Here is a 14,815-nt window from a genome sequence, read left to right as displayed (position 1 = left end):
GATCATGGGGAAAGAGAAACAGGAGAGCCTTGGATGATTCCAGAATTGTAGCCTTGCAGATTGGGGTGGAAAGAGGAAAGGCGGTTTTTGTTAGTGTTTGCGTGTGTTAGGAGGGGGAAGAGGAGTGGATCTATTAATTTTAGTTAGAGGCATGTTGAGTTTAGGACCACATGAACACTGATGTTGTGAAAAAAAAAATAATGAAAGTTTCAGGTCAAGAGAGTGAGAACTAAAGGATACTTGATGTAAAGGCCTTGTAAATTCCCAGCATAGACTGTGTACTTGAGGGATAAATATCAGGGATTATCATTACCTTTTGTAGCCCTCCATAGAGAAAAAAGTCTTACTTGATCTTTGGTTATGTATCTTTCAAGTGGGACTTGTTAACTAAAGTTATAACTTCTTTTTAATGTGTTTCCTTTTAAGATTAAGTTACCGAACAGGAAAAAAAAAAGACAAAGTCTGTAAGTACTACTGTCAAATATTCTCAACACAGACTACAAGGCACCAACATATAGTTAAAGGTACAAATGTGGGCAGCCCGGGTGGCTCAGCGGTTTAGCGCCACCTTTGGCCCAGGCGTGATCCTGGAGACCCCCCCGATGGAGTCCCACATCAGGCTCCCTGCATGGGGACTGCTTCTCCCTCTGCCTGTGCCTCTCTGCCTCCCTCTCTCTGTGTTTCTCATGAATGAATAAATAAAATCTTTAAAAAACAAAAAAGGGATCCCTGGGTGGCGCAGTGGTTTGGCGCCTGCCTTTGGCCCAGGGTGCGATCCTGGAGACCCGGGATCGAATCCCACGTCGGGCTCCCGGTGCATGGAGCCTGCTTCTCCCTCTGCCTGTGTCTCTGCCTCTCTCTCTCTCTCTCTGTGACTATCATAAATAAATAAAAATTAAAAAAAAAAAAAGGTACAAATATATTTTTGTTGTTGTGAGAGGAGTACAGGACATCTTTCCCAAGGTGAAAGATGGCACAGGACTAATAACTAATCTGCACAGGTTATTCTTTAAAATCAAGGTTCTTGGGATCCCTGGGTGGCGCAGCGGTTTAGCGCCTGCCTTTGGCCCAGGGCGCGATCCTGGAGACCCGGGATCGAATCCCACGTCGGGCTCCCGGTGCATGGAGCCTGCTTCTCCCTCTGCCTGTGTCTCTGCCTCTCTCTCTCTCTCTCTCTCTCTCTGTGACTATCATAAATAAATAAAAATAAAAAAAAATAGAATAAAATAAAATCAAGGTTCTTGCTCAGAGCTGTTCCCTACCTCTATGTCCCCTTAGTAATTCATTATAGCATATAGTACTTACTAATTTTGCAATTTCATCCTTTTCTCCCAAACTAGATTGTGAGATCCTTGAGACAAAGGCTTTTCTCACTAATCTTTGTATCCTCACAGACAAATGTCTTACTTATTGTTGGAGCCTAATTAATAATAATGGAATACTTCAGTACCAGTAAAACTTAGGGGCCCCTGGGTGGCTCAGGTCAGGATCCCAGGGTCCTCAGATGATCCCCTACATCCGGCTCCCAGCTCAGTGGGGAATCTGCTTCTCCCTCTGCAGATCCCCCTGCTTGTGCTCTCTGGCTTTCTCTGTCAAATAAATAAATAAAATCTCAAAAAAGAAAAAAAAAGAAAGAACAGACCAAACTTATTTAGTACCAACGCCAGACAGTGCGTTACAAGTCACCTCGTTTTACTCTTCCAACAGCCTTTAAAGTCGGGAAAGCGGCCCTGTGCAGCGCGAGGAGGGGCCCCGAGGGAGAGGCGCTGCTGTGCCCGCGGGCGCACACCGCGAGGGCCGGGGCGGGGATGCCCAGGCCAGGTCCCAATCCGGTCACGGTCTCGGCGCGACCAGGCCCCAGCGCGGCCCCAGCAGCCTGGCCGGAGTCCCTCCCCGCCCGGCCCGCCCGCCCGCACTCACCCCTCTCTTCGGGCCGCGGAGGGCCCAGGAGCGCAGCAGCCCCGCGCAGCCCCGGAGCATGGCTGAGAGCGCGGGCGCCGGCGGGAACGGCGCTAGGCCGGGGCTGCCCTCCCCTCCCCTCCCCTCCCGGGCGCGGCGGGAGCACGTGACCCCGGGGGCGGAGCGGGCGGGTCTGGGGTCTCGTGAGACTTGGTGCCCAGGTCCGCGGGCTGCGGGAGGGGAGGAGGCGGCCCGCCCCGCGCGGCCGAGCCCTGGGGCTCCCGGGCCTCCTTCCCGCTGGAGACAAGGCCCTGGGGCGGGTGCAGCCCGCGGACGTCCCCCGGGGTCCGGGCGGTGGTGACTCCCAGGGAGGCTCCCGCCCCTGAGCGCATTCGGAGGCTCAAAATGCTCCTCTTCCTCCTCTTCCGCTGCTCCCCGTCCCTCGCCCCCCTAAAGCCCAGGGCAGAGTTAAAAGTCCTGAGTCAGGCTCCCCTCCCCCGCCCAAAAGAAAGAGAACTCGTAGGAACACTTGAAGGATGCGTGAATCCCCAGCTTTGGTGACAGACCTGAGCTCAAACTCCGCTCCACACCCCGACACCTGGTGTAGACTCTCCAGCCAGCTGCACCTGGCCTCCGAGTCTCCCTCTGCTGCGCGCCGAGAATGCACAGAAGGAGTCACGGAGTTAGGAGTCAACACAAGGCCCCTTGCTTGTACCCTGCAGGGGCTGCCCCCAGGGGGCACCTGTACACCTAAGCCTTCCGCTCGGGTCTTGCGAGGTCCTGGGATCCAGCCCCGCCCCTGGGGCTCCCACCTCCTTGGGAGTCTGGTTTTCTCCTCCCCTGACCCCTTCCCCCTGCTTATGCTTTCTTTCTCTTAAATAGGTCACTAAAGTCTTAAAAAAAACAACAACAACAAATAAAAACTGCCCCAGGCCAGTGGTGTGGTGGCGCTTACTCCTATTAGCTCACGAGGGAGCTGACTTGAAAATTCAGGATTGACTACCCAATCCTTAAGTACTGCCATTATTAAAATTGAAATTACGGCAACTTGGAGGGACACCTGGGAGGCTGAGCTGTTGAGCCTCTGCCCTCGGCTCAGCTTCCTGATCCCTACGTCCTGGGATCAAGCAAGTCTCGTCTGCCTGAGTGTATCTCTCTGTCTCTCGTGAATAAATAAATAAAATCTTCATAAATAAATAATGTCAACTTGCAATTAAATAAGTCATATTAACCAAGACCTACAGCTATCTCACCCCTGATCTCTGGAAAGAGACTGTGTTCACCAAGTCTCCCTATCAGGAATTCACTGACCATCTTGTAAAGAAAGACCCACACCAGAGTCTCCGTGCAGAGGACCCAGGCTCCAGCTGTGGCTACCACATAGTTTTATACAAGAAAAATAAAAGTGAATTAAAGCTTGTTTAAATAAATAAATAAATAAATAAATAAATAAATAAATAAATAAATAAATAAATAAATAAGTCATATTAAAAATGTAGGTGTTCAGGAGTGCCTGGGCGGCTCAGCTGATGGGGCGTTTGCCTTGAGCTCAGGTGGTCATCCTGGAGTCTCAGGATGGAGTTCCGCCTCTGGCTCCTTGCTTGGTGGTTAGTGGGCTTCTCCCTCCGTCCCTCCCCTGCTTGTGCGCTCTCTCAAAATCATTAAAAAAAAACCCAAAAAACAAAGGTGTTTGATACTAAAAGCTGTAACTTCCTAATTACCACGTTCTGCTACTACCTGTGCTCTTGGGGTTATTTACCCCTATCCTATCTATGCGGTAGGGGTGGTAGACATATCTCCCCAACATCAACTTTCTGTTACATCACCTGGCGGTTTGAAATCCGCTGCATGGGAGTATTCATTCATATTGCAAAATAGGGCCTCGTCTCCCTTTTTTATTAAACATTTACCAATATACCATAGTCCTAGTCCATCCTGAATTGAGATCTTAACACCCTAGGGTTACTAGCATAATAGGTTATAAAATTGCTTACACCTGGCACATCATTCATGCTATTTTTCCACCAACCGCCTCTGTCACCAGTCATTTGAGGTAAAGGTAGAACTTTGAGGATCATTATCAGGAAAGATTTATCAGGGGTAGTTAAACTTGGCTTTGCACTTGGTGCTAAATTCAGAGAGATCCCATCTACTTCTTTTGTGAGCAATCTATGAAGCTAATTTCCAATTATTCCAGCACCCTTTGTCGAAAGGCTCGCTTTTCTCTGTTCAATTGTCTTTGTATCTAAATAAAAAACTGGTTATCCATACATGTTTATGTCTATTGCTGGACTCTGTATCCTGTGCAGTTATCTTTCTTGATGCTAATCCCATACTGTCTTTATTTCTGTGGCTTAATAATTGGTCTTGATCATTTTCAACTTTGTTCTTCTTTTTCAAAGTTGTTATGGCTGTTCTAGATATTTTGACTTTCCATAGGAATTTTGGAATCGGCCTGTCAATATCTACAAAAAAGCCTGCTGGGATTTTGACAGCTCAGCAAATAGAGTCTTCTCATGAAAGTTGTATTTTATCAACAAGTCTCCTTATGAACAAGTTATATCTTCCCAAGTATTTAAATCATATGTAATGTCTTTTAGCAATGTTTTGTAACATAGGTCTTGTTCATCTTTTGCCATATAGACATACCTTGTTTTTTTTGTGATTCTCTTTATTGTGCTTTGCAGATACTGTGTTTTTATGAATTGAAGATTTGTGACAACACTACATGGAGCAAGTCTATTGGTGCCATTTTTCCAACAGTATTTGCTCGTTTCGCGTCTGTGTCACATTTTGGTATTTCTTCAATGTTTTAAACTTCTCCATTATTATCATATTTGTTATGGTGATCTGTAATCAGTGATTATGCCTGGATGAATGCTCAGATGATGGTTAGCATTGTTTAGCAACACAGTATTTTTAAGTTATATACATTGCTTTTTTTCTTTTTAAGTTTTAGTTATTTATTCAAGACAGAGAGACAGCATAAACAGGGAAGAGAGTCAGAGGAAAGGGAGAAGCAGATTCCGTGCTGAGCAGGGAGCCCAACACAGGGCTCAATCACAGGACCCTAGGATCAACACCTGAGCCAAAGGCAGACACCTAACTGACTGTACCACCCAGGCACCCTGGTACATTGCTTTTTTAGACATAATGTTCTGGCACGTTAAATAGACTACAATGTATGTAAACATAACTTTTACATGCATTGGGAAACCAAAAAATTGATTTGACTTGCTTTATTGTGATATTCAGTTTATTGTGATATTTACTTTATAGTGGTGGTCTGGAACCCAACCTGCAATATCCTAAGGTATGCCCGTATTTATCTTTAAGTATTTCATATGTATGATGCTATTGTAAATATTATTTTTTATTTCAATCTTGACTGTTCACTGCTAGTATGTGGAAATACAGTTACTTTTTAGGGGTGCCTGTGTGGCTCAGTTGATTGAGCATCCAACTCAATTTCAAGTGATGATCTCAGAGTCTTGGGATAGGACCCTGCATAGGGCTCTGCACTCAGTGGAGAGTCTTCTCTCTTTCCCTCTCCCTTTGCCCCTCCCCCTACTCTTACTCTCTCTCTCTCTCTAAAATAAATAAATCTTGGGATCCCTGGGTGACGCAGCGGTTTAGCACCTGCCTTTGGCCCAGGGCGCGATCCTGGAGACCCGGGATCGAATCCCACGTGGGGCTCCCGGTGCATGGAGCCTGCTTCTCCCTCTGCCTGTGTCTCTGACTCTCTCTCTCTCACTGTGTGCCTATCATAAATTAAAAAATAAATAAATACATAAATAAATCTTAAAAAAAAATACAGTTCTTTTTGTATATTAATCTTATATCTGTAGACTTGCTAAATTCATTGGTTAGTTCTAGTAATTTCTTAATAGATTACATTTTCTACATAAATGATCATATTATCTGTGAATACTTTCACTTCTTTCTTTACTATCTGGACAGCTTTTGTCTCTTTTTTTTTGCCTTATTGCACTGTCTAGAATCTTCAGTACAATGTTGAATAGTAGTGATGAAAGTGGACATTCTTATCTTATTGCTGATCTAAGGGGGAAAGTATTTAGTCTTTCACCATCAAGTATGATCTTAGCAGAAGGGTTTTTGTAGATGCTCTTTAACAGGTGGAGAAGTCCCTCCCATTCATCATTTGCTAAGAGTTTCTGTTAATGGGTGTTGGATTTAATCAAATGTTTTTTCTACATATTGAGATGATCAGATGGTTTTTAAAAAATTTTCTTTCATATCAGGGTGTCTGGGTGGTACAGTTGGTTGAGCCTCCAACTTTTGGTTCCAGCTTGGGTAGTGATCTTGGGGTCATCGGATTGGGACCCACTTTGGTGTCTGCTTTCAGTGCAGAGTCTGCTTGAGTTTCTCTCTCCCTCTCCCTCTGCCCCTAGTGTGTACTCTCTCTGTCAAATAAATAAATCTTTAACAAATTAAATAAAATTTGTTTCATATCATGAATTAAACTGATTGTTTTCCTTTGTCCCCTGACCATGTGTTTCTAATGATCTCTACATGTGAATCTATTCTTCACAGCAGAGATTACATACAGTGCTAAACACATGATTTATAGAGGAAGAGCTATAGCATTTCAAGACTGAATGTGTGGAGACCAGTGCCAGGTATCTTTATGTTTGCTAAAATAAAATTTAGAGAGGTAACTGAGACTTGTGCTCAAAAGAGAAATTATATATAAATAATTCAGATCAAATTAGGACTCAGTTGTTGATAAACAAAATCCATATAAGTATATGTGGTTTCAAATAAAGAAATAGAACAGATAAAATAAAAAAACATTTATGTGCATATGTGTAAACTGAAATGTGGTATAGGCATGTATATGTCATATAAATATATATATATGCATATGTCATATGAAAGATAGTGTGAGTCATGATTAAAGGTGCGGGTGTGGGGGTGCCTAGTGGCACAGTTGGTTGAGGGTCTGGCTCTCACCCTCTCTGAGGGTTTTGGCTTGGGTCATGATCTCGGGGTTGTGAGATCTAGCTCCATATCTGGCTCTGCACTTAGTACAGAGTCTGCTTGGGAGTTTCTCCTGTGCTCTCTCTCTCTCTTTCACTCTGTCTAAAATAAATAAATAGGAGCACCAGGGTGACTCAGTCAGTTAAGCATCTGCCTTTGGCTCAGGTAATGATCCTGGAATCCCAGGATCAAGCCCCTGCTCCACAGGAAGCCTGCTTCTCCCTCTCCCTCTGCCACTCCCCCTGCAGGTGCTCTCTCTCCCTCTCTCTCTCTCTCTCTCTCTGTCAGATGAATAAATAAAGTCTAAAAAATAAATTAATTAAATTATTATTTTTTAAAGTGTGAGTATGGATTCCAGAGTCAAACATCTGGACCTGAACCCTGTCTCTGACACAAAATGTGTGGTCCTGGGTAAGTTATTTAACTACTGTGCCTCAATTCCCTAATTTGTGAAATTGAGATTAAAACAGTACCTACCTCCTAGACTTTCGGGAAGGAATAAATGAGATAATGCAAGTCCTGGAAACAAAGCAAATGCCTAATAAATATTAGCTATTATTGTGTATTACAAAATACATGTAAGATTTAATTCATGAGTACTGCAGGCCATTAATATCAATGTGATATTGCCTTTGGGGGATGTTTCTATTCCCCACGCCTTTTCAGCACTCCTGGGAATACCTAAAATATGCAACAGATGTGTTCTGCTTAATCATTTCCTGCCATTCTTATTACAAACTCCTCCAGGAAATCATCTTACAATAGCAAGTAACGGACATTAAATGCATAGGTGACATTTGAGAATTAAGACTTTATACCTTCCCCACATGCAGCCTGGGGAGGACTATTGCCCTATTTCTGGTGACTGAAGAAGTCAGAAGCCCTTGGATCTGTTTCCTGGCTGGGTTCTGCTGCATGATGGTTCTTGCACATGCTCAGAGGCCTCCGTTTAGGGCATTACCTCCAGGCAATTCTGTAATCTGTGGTGGATCCTCAGCTCACAGCGTGGCTTTCTGGGTAATTTTGAAACCTGACACTCTCCTTTCTCACTCATGATAGAGGAAAAGGAGAAAAGGCCTAAAGCATGATTCTTTTTCATTTTTTTCTAAGATTTTATTTTTAAGTAATCTCTGCATCTAATGTGGGGCTGAAACTCAGAGCCCCGAGACCAAGAGTGGTATGCTCCACTGACTGTACCAGCCAGGTGTACCTTTTGCATTATTTTTGAGATGTAATCCACATATAACATTATATTAGCTTTAGAGGTACAACATGAATTGATAATGGGTATATATTGTAAAAGGACCACCATAATAAGTCTAGTTAGCCGCCATCATCACACATCATACCGCTTGAGTTCTGAAGGTGAAGCTAACCTTGCTTTCTTGCTTTTCTGGGATAAAACCACGTAAAGTAAAAAACAAAAACAAAAAACCCACGTAAAGTCCTCTGGAGGGGCAAGGTGAGAAGAACAAGCTGACTCCCCACTGACTTAACCTTTTGAACTTACAGAATACAGATATAATAACTGTTTTATGTCATTTTATGCCCTTCTAACAGCTGTATCAGTTCTGGGTTAGCTTCACTTGGTTGATATTTCCCCTCAGTATGGGTTAGATTTTCCTGAATATGTATGCCTGGTAATCTTTGATTAGAAGAAGAACCGAATGTCAGACATTGTGAGTTTTACCCTGTTGGGTACCTCATAGTTTTGTATTCCTGTAAACCCTCTTGAGCTTTGCTCTGGGATGCAGTTAATTTATTTGGAAATATGTAATCCTTTGATCTTTTTGAGTCTTGCTTTTAAGATTCCTCAGGAAAGGCTAGAGTAGCATGTAGTCTAGGGCAGGGTTTCTCAAACTCAGCACTACTGACTTTTGGACCACAGGTGCTTCATTGTCAGGAGGCTGTCCTGTGCACTACAGGATATTTACTGACATCCCTGGCCTCCCCACTAGATGCTGATAGCAACTACTGCTAGTCCTGATATAAAAAATATGTCTACATGTTACCAAATGTTCCCTGGAGGAGGGGAGCAAAATTACTCCAGATTGGAACCACTGGTCAACTACTGAAGAAAGACTATCTGATGTTCTGTGAACCATGAGGTTTTCTGGTTTAGCTGGGGACAAGCTCTTTTCTGGCTCTCTGTGATTGCTAGGTGTGGTTTCCCTGATTCTCTCAATGGTTCTTTCCCCAGTGAATGGGGTAGTTTCCTTACACATAGGCACCAGTCAATACTCTGAATACCCTTCAGAGATCTCAGAGTGTTTTCTCTGAGAAAAGGAGAGGTCTCTCCTCTCTGGTACTCGGTCCCACAAACATGGCCACCTTAGGCTCCCATACTCTCACCTGGGTCCCCTTCCCTAGGCCACAGCCTGGAAACCCTCTTGAGTTCATTGCAGGGCTCTCTCCTACAATCCCAGTCTCTCAGAAATCATTGTCCTCTACTGCCTGATGTCCAGTAACTTGAAGATTGTTATTTCATATAGTGTGTGTGTGTGTGTGTGTGTGTGTGTGTTTAGGTGGGGAGAGTGTTCTATAAGGTGAGAGGGTAAATCTATTTAATCCTTGTTACTGCATCTTGGCCTCAAGCAGACCCTTAATTTGTAACCTTGAATGGGTGGTGTCTAGTTTCTTGATAACCACCGCCCCCCACTCTGGTAAACTTTCATATTACGTTTCTAAAAGTTGTGAACTTAGGCCTTTATATATGCATATATATATATTTTAAAAGATTTTCTTTACTTATTCATGAGAGACACAGAGGGAGAGAGGCAGAGACACTGGTGGATCCCCTAATTGGGATCATGCCCTGAGCCAAAGGCAGAGGCTCAAACACTGAGTCACCCAGGTCCCCAGGCCTTTTTATAAAACAAAAGTCAGAATGACTATGAACATATAAGGTACAGTGGACTTTAGATCTTGCAAGTTTCTAGACCTTCAAAAATCTTAACATTTTCCAATATTACAAAAATATCTAGTCTCTGCCAAAATGTGATAAAATATAACTGAAAACATTTAAGAGATACTTAAGGAACAATGAACATAATTGAATTTTGATTGGATCTCAAACTTATGTTTCCTGGTTAGAAATTTAGGAATCATTCTTGACCTCTCCTTGTTCCACAACCCCTCCCCACATTCAGCTAGCAGATACTCTTGAGTTTACCTTTTTTTTTTTTTTGAGAGAGAGAGAGTGTGTGTGAGCAGGGAGGAGCAGAGGGAGAGGGAGAAATAGAATCGTAAGCAGGCTCCAAAATCAAGAGATGGATGCTTAACTGACTGAGCCACCCAGGTGCCCCTCCACGTCATGTTTCATGTCTTTGATTTCTTGGTTGACTCATTCATTGTTTAATTTGCATGTTATTTAACCTCCATGTATTTGTGTTCTTTCCAGATTTTTTCTTGTGGTTGATTTCTAGTTTCATAATGTTGTGGTCAGAAAAAATGTATGGTATGACTTTGATCTTTTTGAATTTGTTTCGTGGCCTAATATGTGATCTATTCTGGAGAATGTTCCATGTGCACTTGGAAAGAATGTGTATTCTGCTGTTTTAGGATGGAATGTTCTGAATATATTTGTTAGATCCATCTAGTCTGATGTGTCATTCAAAACCACTCTTTCTTTGTTGATTTTTTGTTTGGATAATCTGTCCACTGATGTAAGTAGAGTGTTTAAGTCTCCTACTATTATTGTATTACTGTTGATTAGTTCCTTTATATTTGTTATCAACTGTTTTATGTATTTGGGTGCTCTCATATTGAGTGCATAAATATTTATAATTATTATATCTTCTTGGTGGATTGTCCCCTTTATTATCAGATAGTGTCCTTTGTCTCTTGTGACAATCTTTGTTTTCAAGTTTATTTTTTCTGATATAAGTGTTTCTAACGTGGCTTCTTTTTGACATCTGTTTGCATGATAAATGTTTCTCCAACCACTCACTTTGAACCTGCAGGTGTCTTTGGGTCTGAAATGGGTCTTTCCTGTCAGCTTATAGCATATAGGATCTTTTTTTTTTTTTTTTTATCCACTCTGTCACCATATGCCTTTTGATTGGAGCATTTAGTCCTTTTATATTTGAAGTAATTCTTTTTTTTTTAATTTTTATTTATTTATGATAGTCACAGAGAGAGAGAGAGGCAGAGACACAGGCAGAAGGAGAGGCAGAGACACAGGCAGAGGGAGAAGCAGGCTCCATGCACTGGGAGCCTGACGTGGGATTCGATCCCGGGTCTCCAGGATCGCGCCCTGGGCCAAAGGCAGGCGCTAAACCACTGCGCCACCCAGGGATCCCGTAATTCTTGATAATATGTATTTAATGCCATTTTGTTACTTGTTTTGTGGTTGTTCTTGTTTTTTTGAATCTCTTGATTTTCATAGATATACTTAATTCTACTGCTTTTGTGCCTCCTATTTTTCATACTCTCACTTATGATCTTCCTTTCCACTCAAAGAGTCCCCTTTAATATTTCTTGCCGGTCTGGTTTAGTGCTCCTGAATTCCTTCAGTTTTTGTTTTCTGAGTAACTCTTGATCTCTCCTTCTATTCTGAATGACAGCCTTGCTGAATGAGTATTACCAGCTGCAGATTTTTCCCATTCAGTACTTTGAATCCATCATGCTAAGGAAGGATGCATTCTTGAATTGTTACCCCCAGAGGAGTACACCAAAGTGAGAGTCTGGATGGCAAAGGGTGCAGGTTGGTGTGGGGCAGGTGGTGAAGAAAGGGGCAGTTCAGAAGAGGACTGTTTCAGGAAGAACTATCATTCCTATGTTGATATAGAGGTACTGGGTGGTTCTTATAGTCCTTTTAACCACATGGGAAGAGGGAGAGTTCTGCCTTTGGTGGCCAGGGAGAGGGCATTGTCATTTTCTAACTGTCATAAGCTCTTGCCACATGGGTTCCCTTTCAGGGAATGCCCCAGACTCTTTCCTGCCTTGGCCCTTCTTGTATGTTGTTCCTCTCCGCAGTACTCTTACCCCCACCTCCACCTCTTTACCTGGCTAATTCCAATTTATCCTCTGATATCAGCGTAATTGTCACTGTCTCAATGACACCTTCTTTGACCGAGCATATCAGAGGCAATGCGAGGTGCTTTACATTACATTTTATTTATCTGAATGAGGTCCTTGTTAAGTTCTCCCACAGTAGCTGGGACTTTTCCTTGAAAGCACTTAGCATCATTTGTAGTCAAGCATATATTTGTGCACCCTCTGCCTCCCTTGGGAGACTGTGAGCTTTCTCCAGGTCTCTAAGCTCAGCCTGGCATCTCTAGTGCCTGGCACAGTAACTGACAGATCATGGCACTCAGAAAATAGTTGTCAAATGAACAAATAATAGGAAACACCCGGAAAGAGACTGAGACTCTTTTCCACTCTCAATTCCCTCTCTCTCTAGATTATCTCATTAATTCCCATGGATTTAAACACTATCTGATGCTCCCAACTTTTATCAATAATTCAAAGCTCTTTTCACTTAATCATTAGGATAATTGTGTAAGATCCCCATTATTATCCCTATCTTACAGATGAAACACCTGGAGAAAATTGTATGTCCTGGTGCTATCATCAAAGGTAGAGTTTCTTGGACACCAGGATGTACTCTTAAGAATGTTCTGCTATATCATTCTTATTACAGAGTGCTGGGTCAGTCTTTTTCAATGTTGCTTTTGTTGACTTCAGAATTAAAGACTCCCATAAGATTTATAATGTAAAGATACCTGGATTAATGGATATAATCATGCTGTTAGATGACGATTCTGGTAGTGAGTGGGGTCCACTGAGCTGGATAAACAGCATTCTTTACAGAATTATGTTTTAAGAAAGCTTAGTTTTGCCTTGGTATGCTATGCCTAATTAAAAGCACCATTTATAAATACTTATAAATGTGGGTGCCTGGTGGCTCAGTGGGTTTAACGTTTGACCCTTGATTTTGGCTCAGGTCATGATCTCAGGGTTGTGGGATCGAGCCCCATATCACTCCTCCATCCTCCATGAGGAATCTGCTTGTCCTTCTCCCTCTGCTCATGTTCTCTTTCTCAAATAAATAAATAAAAACTTAAAAAAAAATACTTATAAGTGTTCAATACAGATTTTAAGGCACCAACATGTGCATAAAGAAACTTATTTACTTCCATAGTTGTGAGATTACTGTAGGCCATCCTTCCTATGCTACTGTATGAAACCATTTAGGATTGGACACTAGTCCGAATGTCTTAAGAGTCTTGATAAGGAAAGCTGTAATAGGTTAACAGTGCACCTGTCACTGTGTAAATCACTAAGTCCCTGAGCAGATGAAGTCTGAGTTAGGTCTTATGGGGCCAATAGGAGCTGGCCCACCAGGTGAAGCAGGAAAGGACACTGCAGGTGTAGGGGGTCCAGGAGCCATTCTCAAATGCCAGAGGACAACCTGGAGTTGCTCAGCAGCTCTAGAGAGCCACTAGTGGTTTCTGTGGGGTCTGGGCATTGGTTAGCAGGGGGATTAGGGTAAGATGAGGGTGGAGCAGCAGGCAGGGTCTTCAAGATCCTGAAGGACCATTACCACCCATACTAATGTATTGGTGTTTAGGCCGTGGGGAGCTGCAGGAGTCCTATTAGCAGAGAAGTGACATTATCTGGTCTATATTTTAGAAGGATCACCACGGAAGTTTGGTGGAAAATGCATTAGGATCCAGGATGTGGGGACACCTGGGTGGCTCAGTGGTTGAGCCTCTGCCTTGGGCTCAGGGCGTGATCCTGGAGTCCTGGGATCGAGTCCCGCATCAGGCTTCCTGCATGGAGCCTGCTTCTCCCTCTGCCTGTGTCTCTGCCTCTCTTTCTGTGTGTCTTTCATGAATAAATAAATAAATCTTAAAAAAAAAAAAAAGAATCAGGGATGTGCTTGAGAGATCTTTGGTGTCAATGAGGGAGTTTGGTGATAAATAGGACCTGGGGCATGGGAGGAAAGGAGGAGTCAAGATGTTCTACAGGTTTCTGACCTGTGTGGGGGGATAGTGGAGGGTACTGTTCAGAGTGGGAAAAGAAGTACATTTGGAGGCAGAGGGAAGAAGGATTATCTATTGAGTTGGAGATACCCATGGGGATCCAAGGGGCATAGAAAAGTCAGGAGTTTGAGAGGAAGACTTGAAAATGTCTTTTGATTTATTCACACAGAGCACATGCGAGGCCTCCACCAGAGCTGCTCGGGTGACATGAGGCTGGTGGCCAGACTGGAGAGGTGTGTGGCATGAGTGGGAGCAAGCAGCAGGAAGGACACAGATTGGACTGGACTGGCTGTCCCTCTGAAGGCTCCCTGTGAGGAGAAAGGGCGGCAGTGGCTACAGCAGAAGAAAGGACACTTTGTTCCCTTTTTTTAAAAAAAGATTTTATTTATTTATTTGACAGAAAGAGAGCTGACATGCATAAGCAGAGAGAACGGCAGAGGTAGGGGGAGAAGAAGGCTCTGCCATGAGCAGGGAGCTGGACATGGGGCTCTGTCCCAGGATCCTGAGATCATGACCTGAGCTGAAGACAGATGCTTAACCCTTTGTACCACTCAGCACCCCAGGACTGTTTGATCTTAAACATGAGGTTCAGATTTGTTGTGTTCTTTCTTTCTTTCTTTCTTTCTTTCTTTCTTTCTTTCTTTCTTTCTTTCTTTCTTTCTTTCTTTCTTTCTTTCTTTCTTTCTTTCTTTCTTTCTTTCTTTCTTTCTTTCTTCTTTCTTTCTTTCTAGATTGTATTTTTTCATGAGAGACACATAAAGAGAGGTGGAGACATAGGCAGAGGGAGAAGCAGGTTCCCTGTGGGGAGCCCCATATGGGACTTGATCCCAGGACCCCAGGGTCACGACCTGAGCCAAAGGCAGACACTCAACCACTGAGCCACCCAGGTGTTCCTTGTTCTTTCTTTAATTCAGAGAAAAATCAAC

General features: G+C 43.2%; 1 protein-coding gene across 1 annotated transcript in view; it reads right to left on the bottom strand.

Annotated features, from left to right (window-relative positions):
• Nucleotides 1-2,089, bottom strand: part of THEM4 (thioesterase superfamily member 4) — a 36,467-nt gene extending 34,378 nt beyond the window's left edge. The window contains exon 1 of the mRNA XM_072769119.1: nucleotides 1,921-2,089. Coding sequence (XP_072625220.1) covers nucleotides 1,921-1,980 — 60 coding nt within the window. The 5' untranslated portion in view covers nucleotides 1,981-2,089. The remainder of the gene's footprint in view (nucleotides 1-1,920) is intronic.
• Between the last annotated feature and the right edge of the window lie 12,726 nt (nucleotides 2,090-14,815).

The sequence above is a fragment of the Canis lupus genome, chromosome 12 (genome assembly GCF_048164855.1).
Source record: "Canis lupus baileyi chromosome 12, mCanLup2.hap1, whole genome shotgun sequence".
NCBI classification, from domain to species: domain Eukaryota; kingdom Metazoa; phylum Chordata; class Mammalia; order Carnivora; family Canidae; genus Canis; species Canis lupus.
This window is presented reverse-complemented; position numbering and strand designations above follow the sequence as displayed.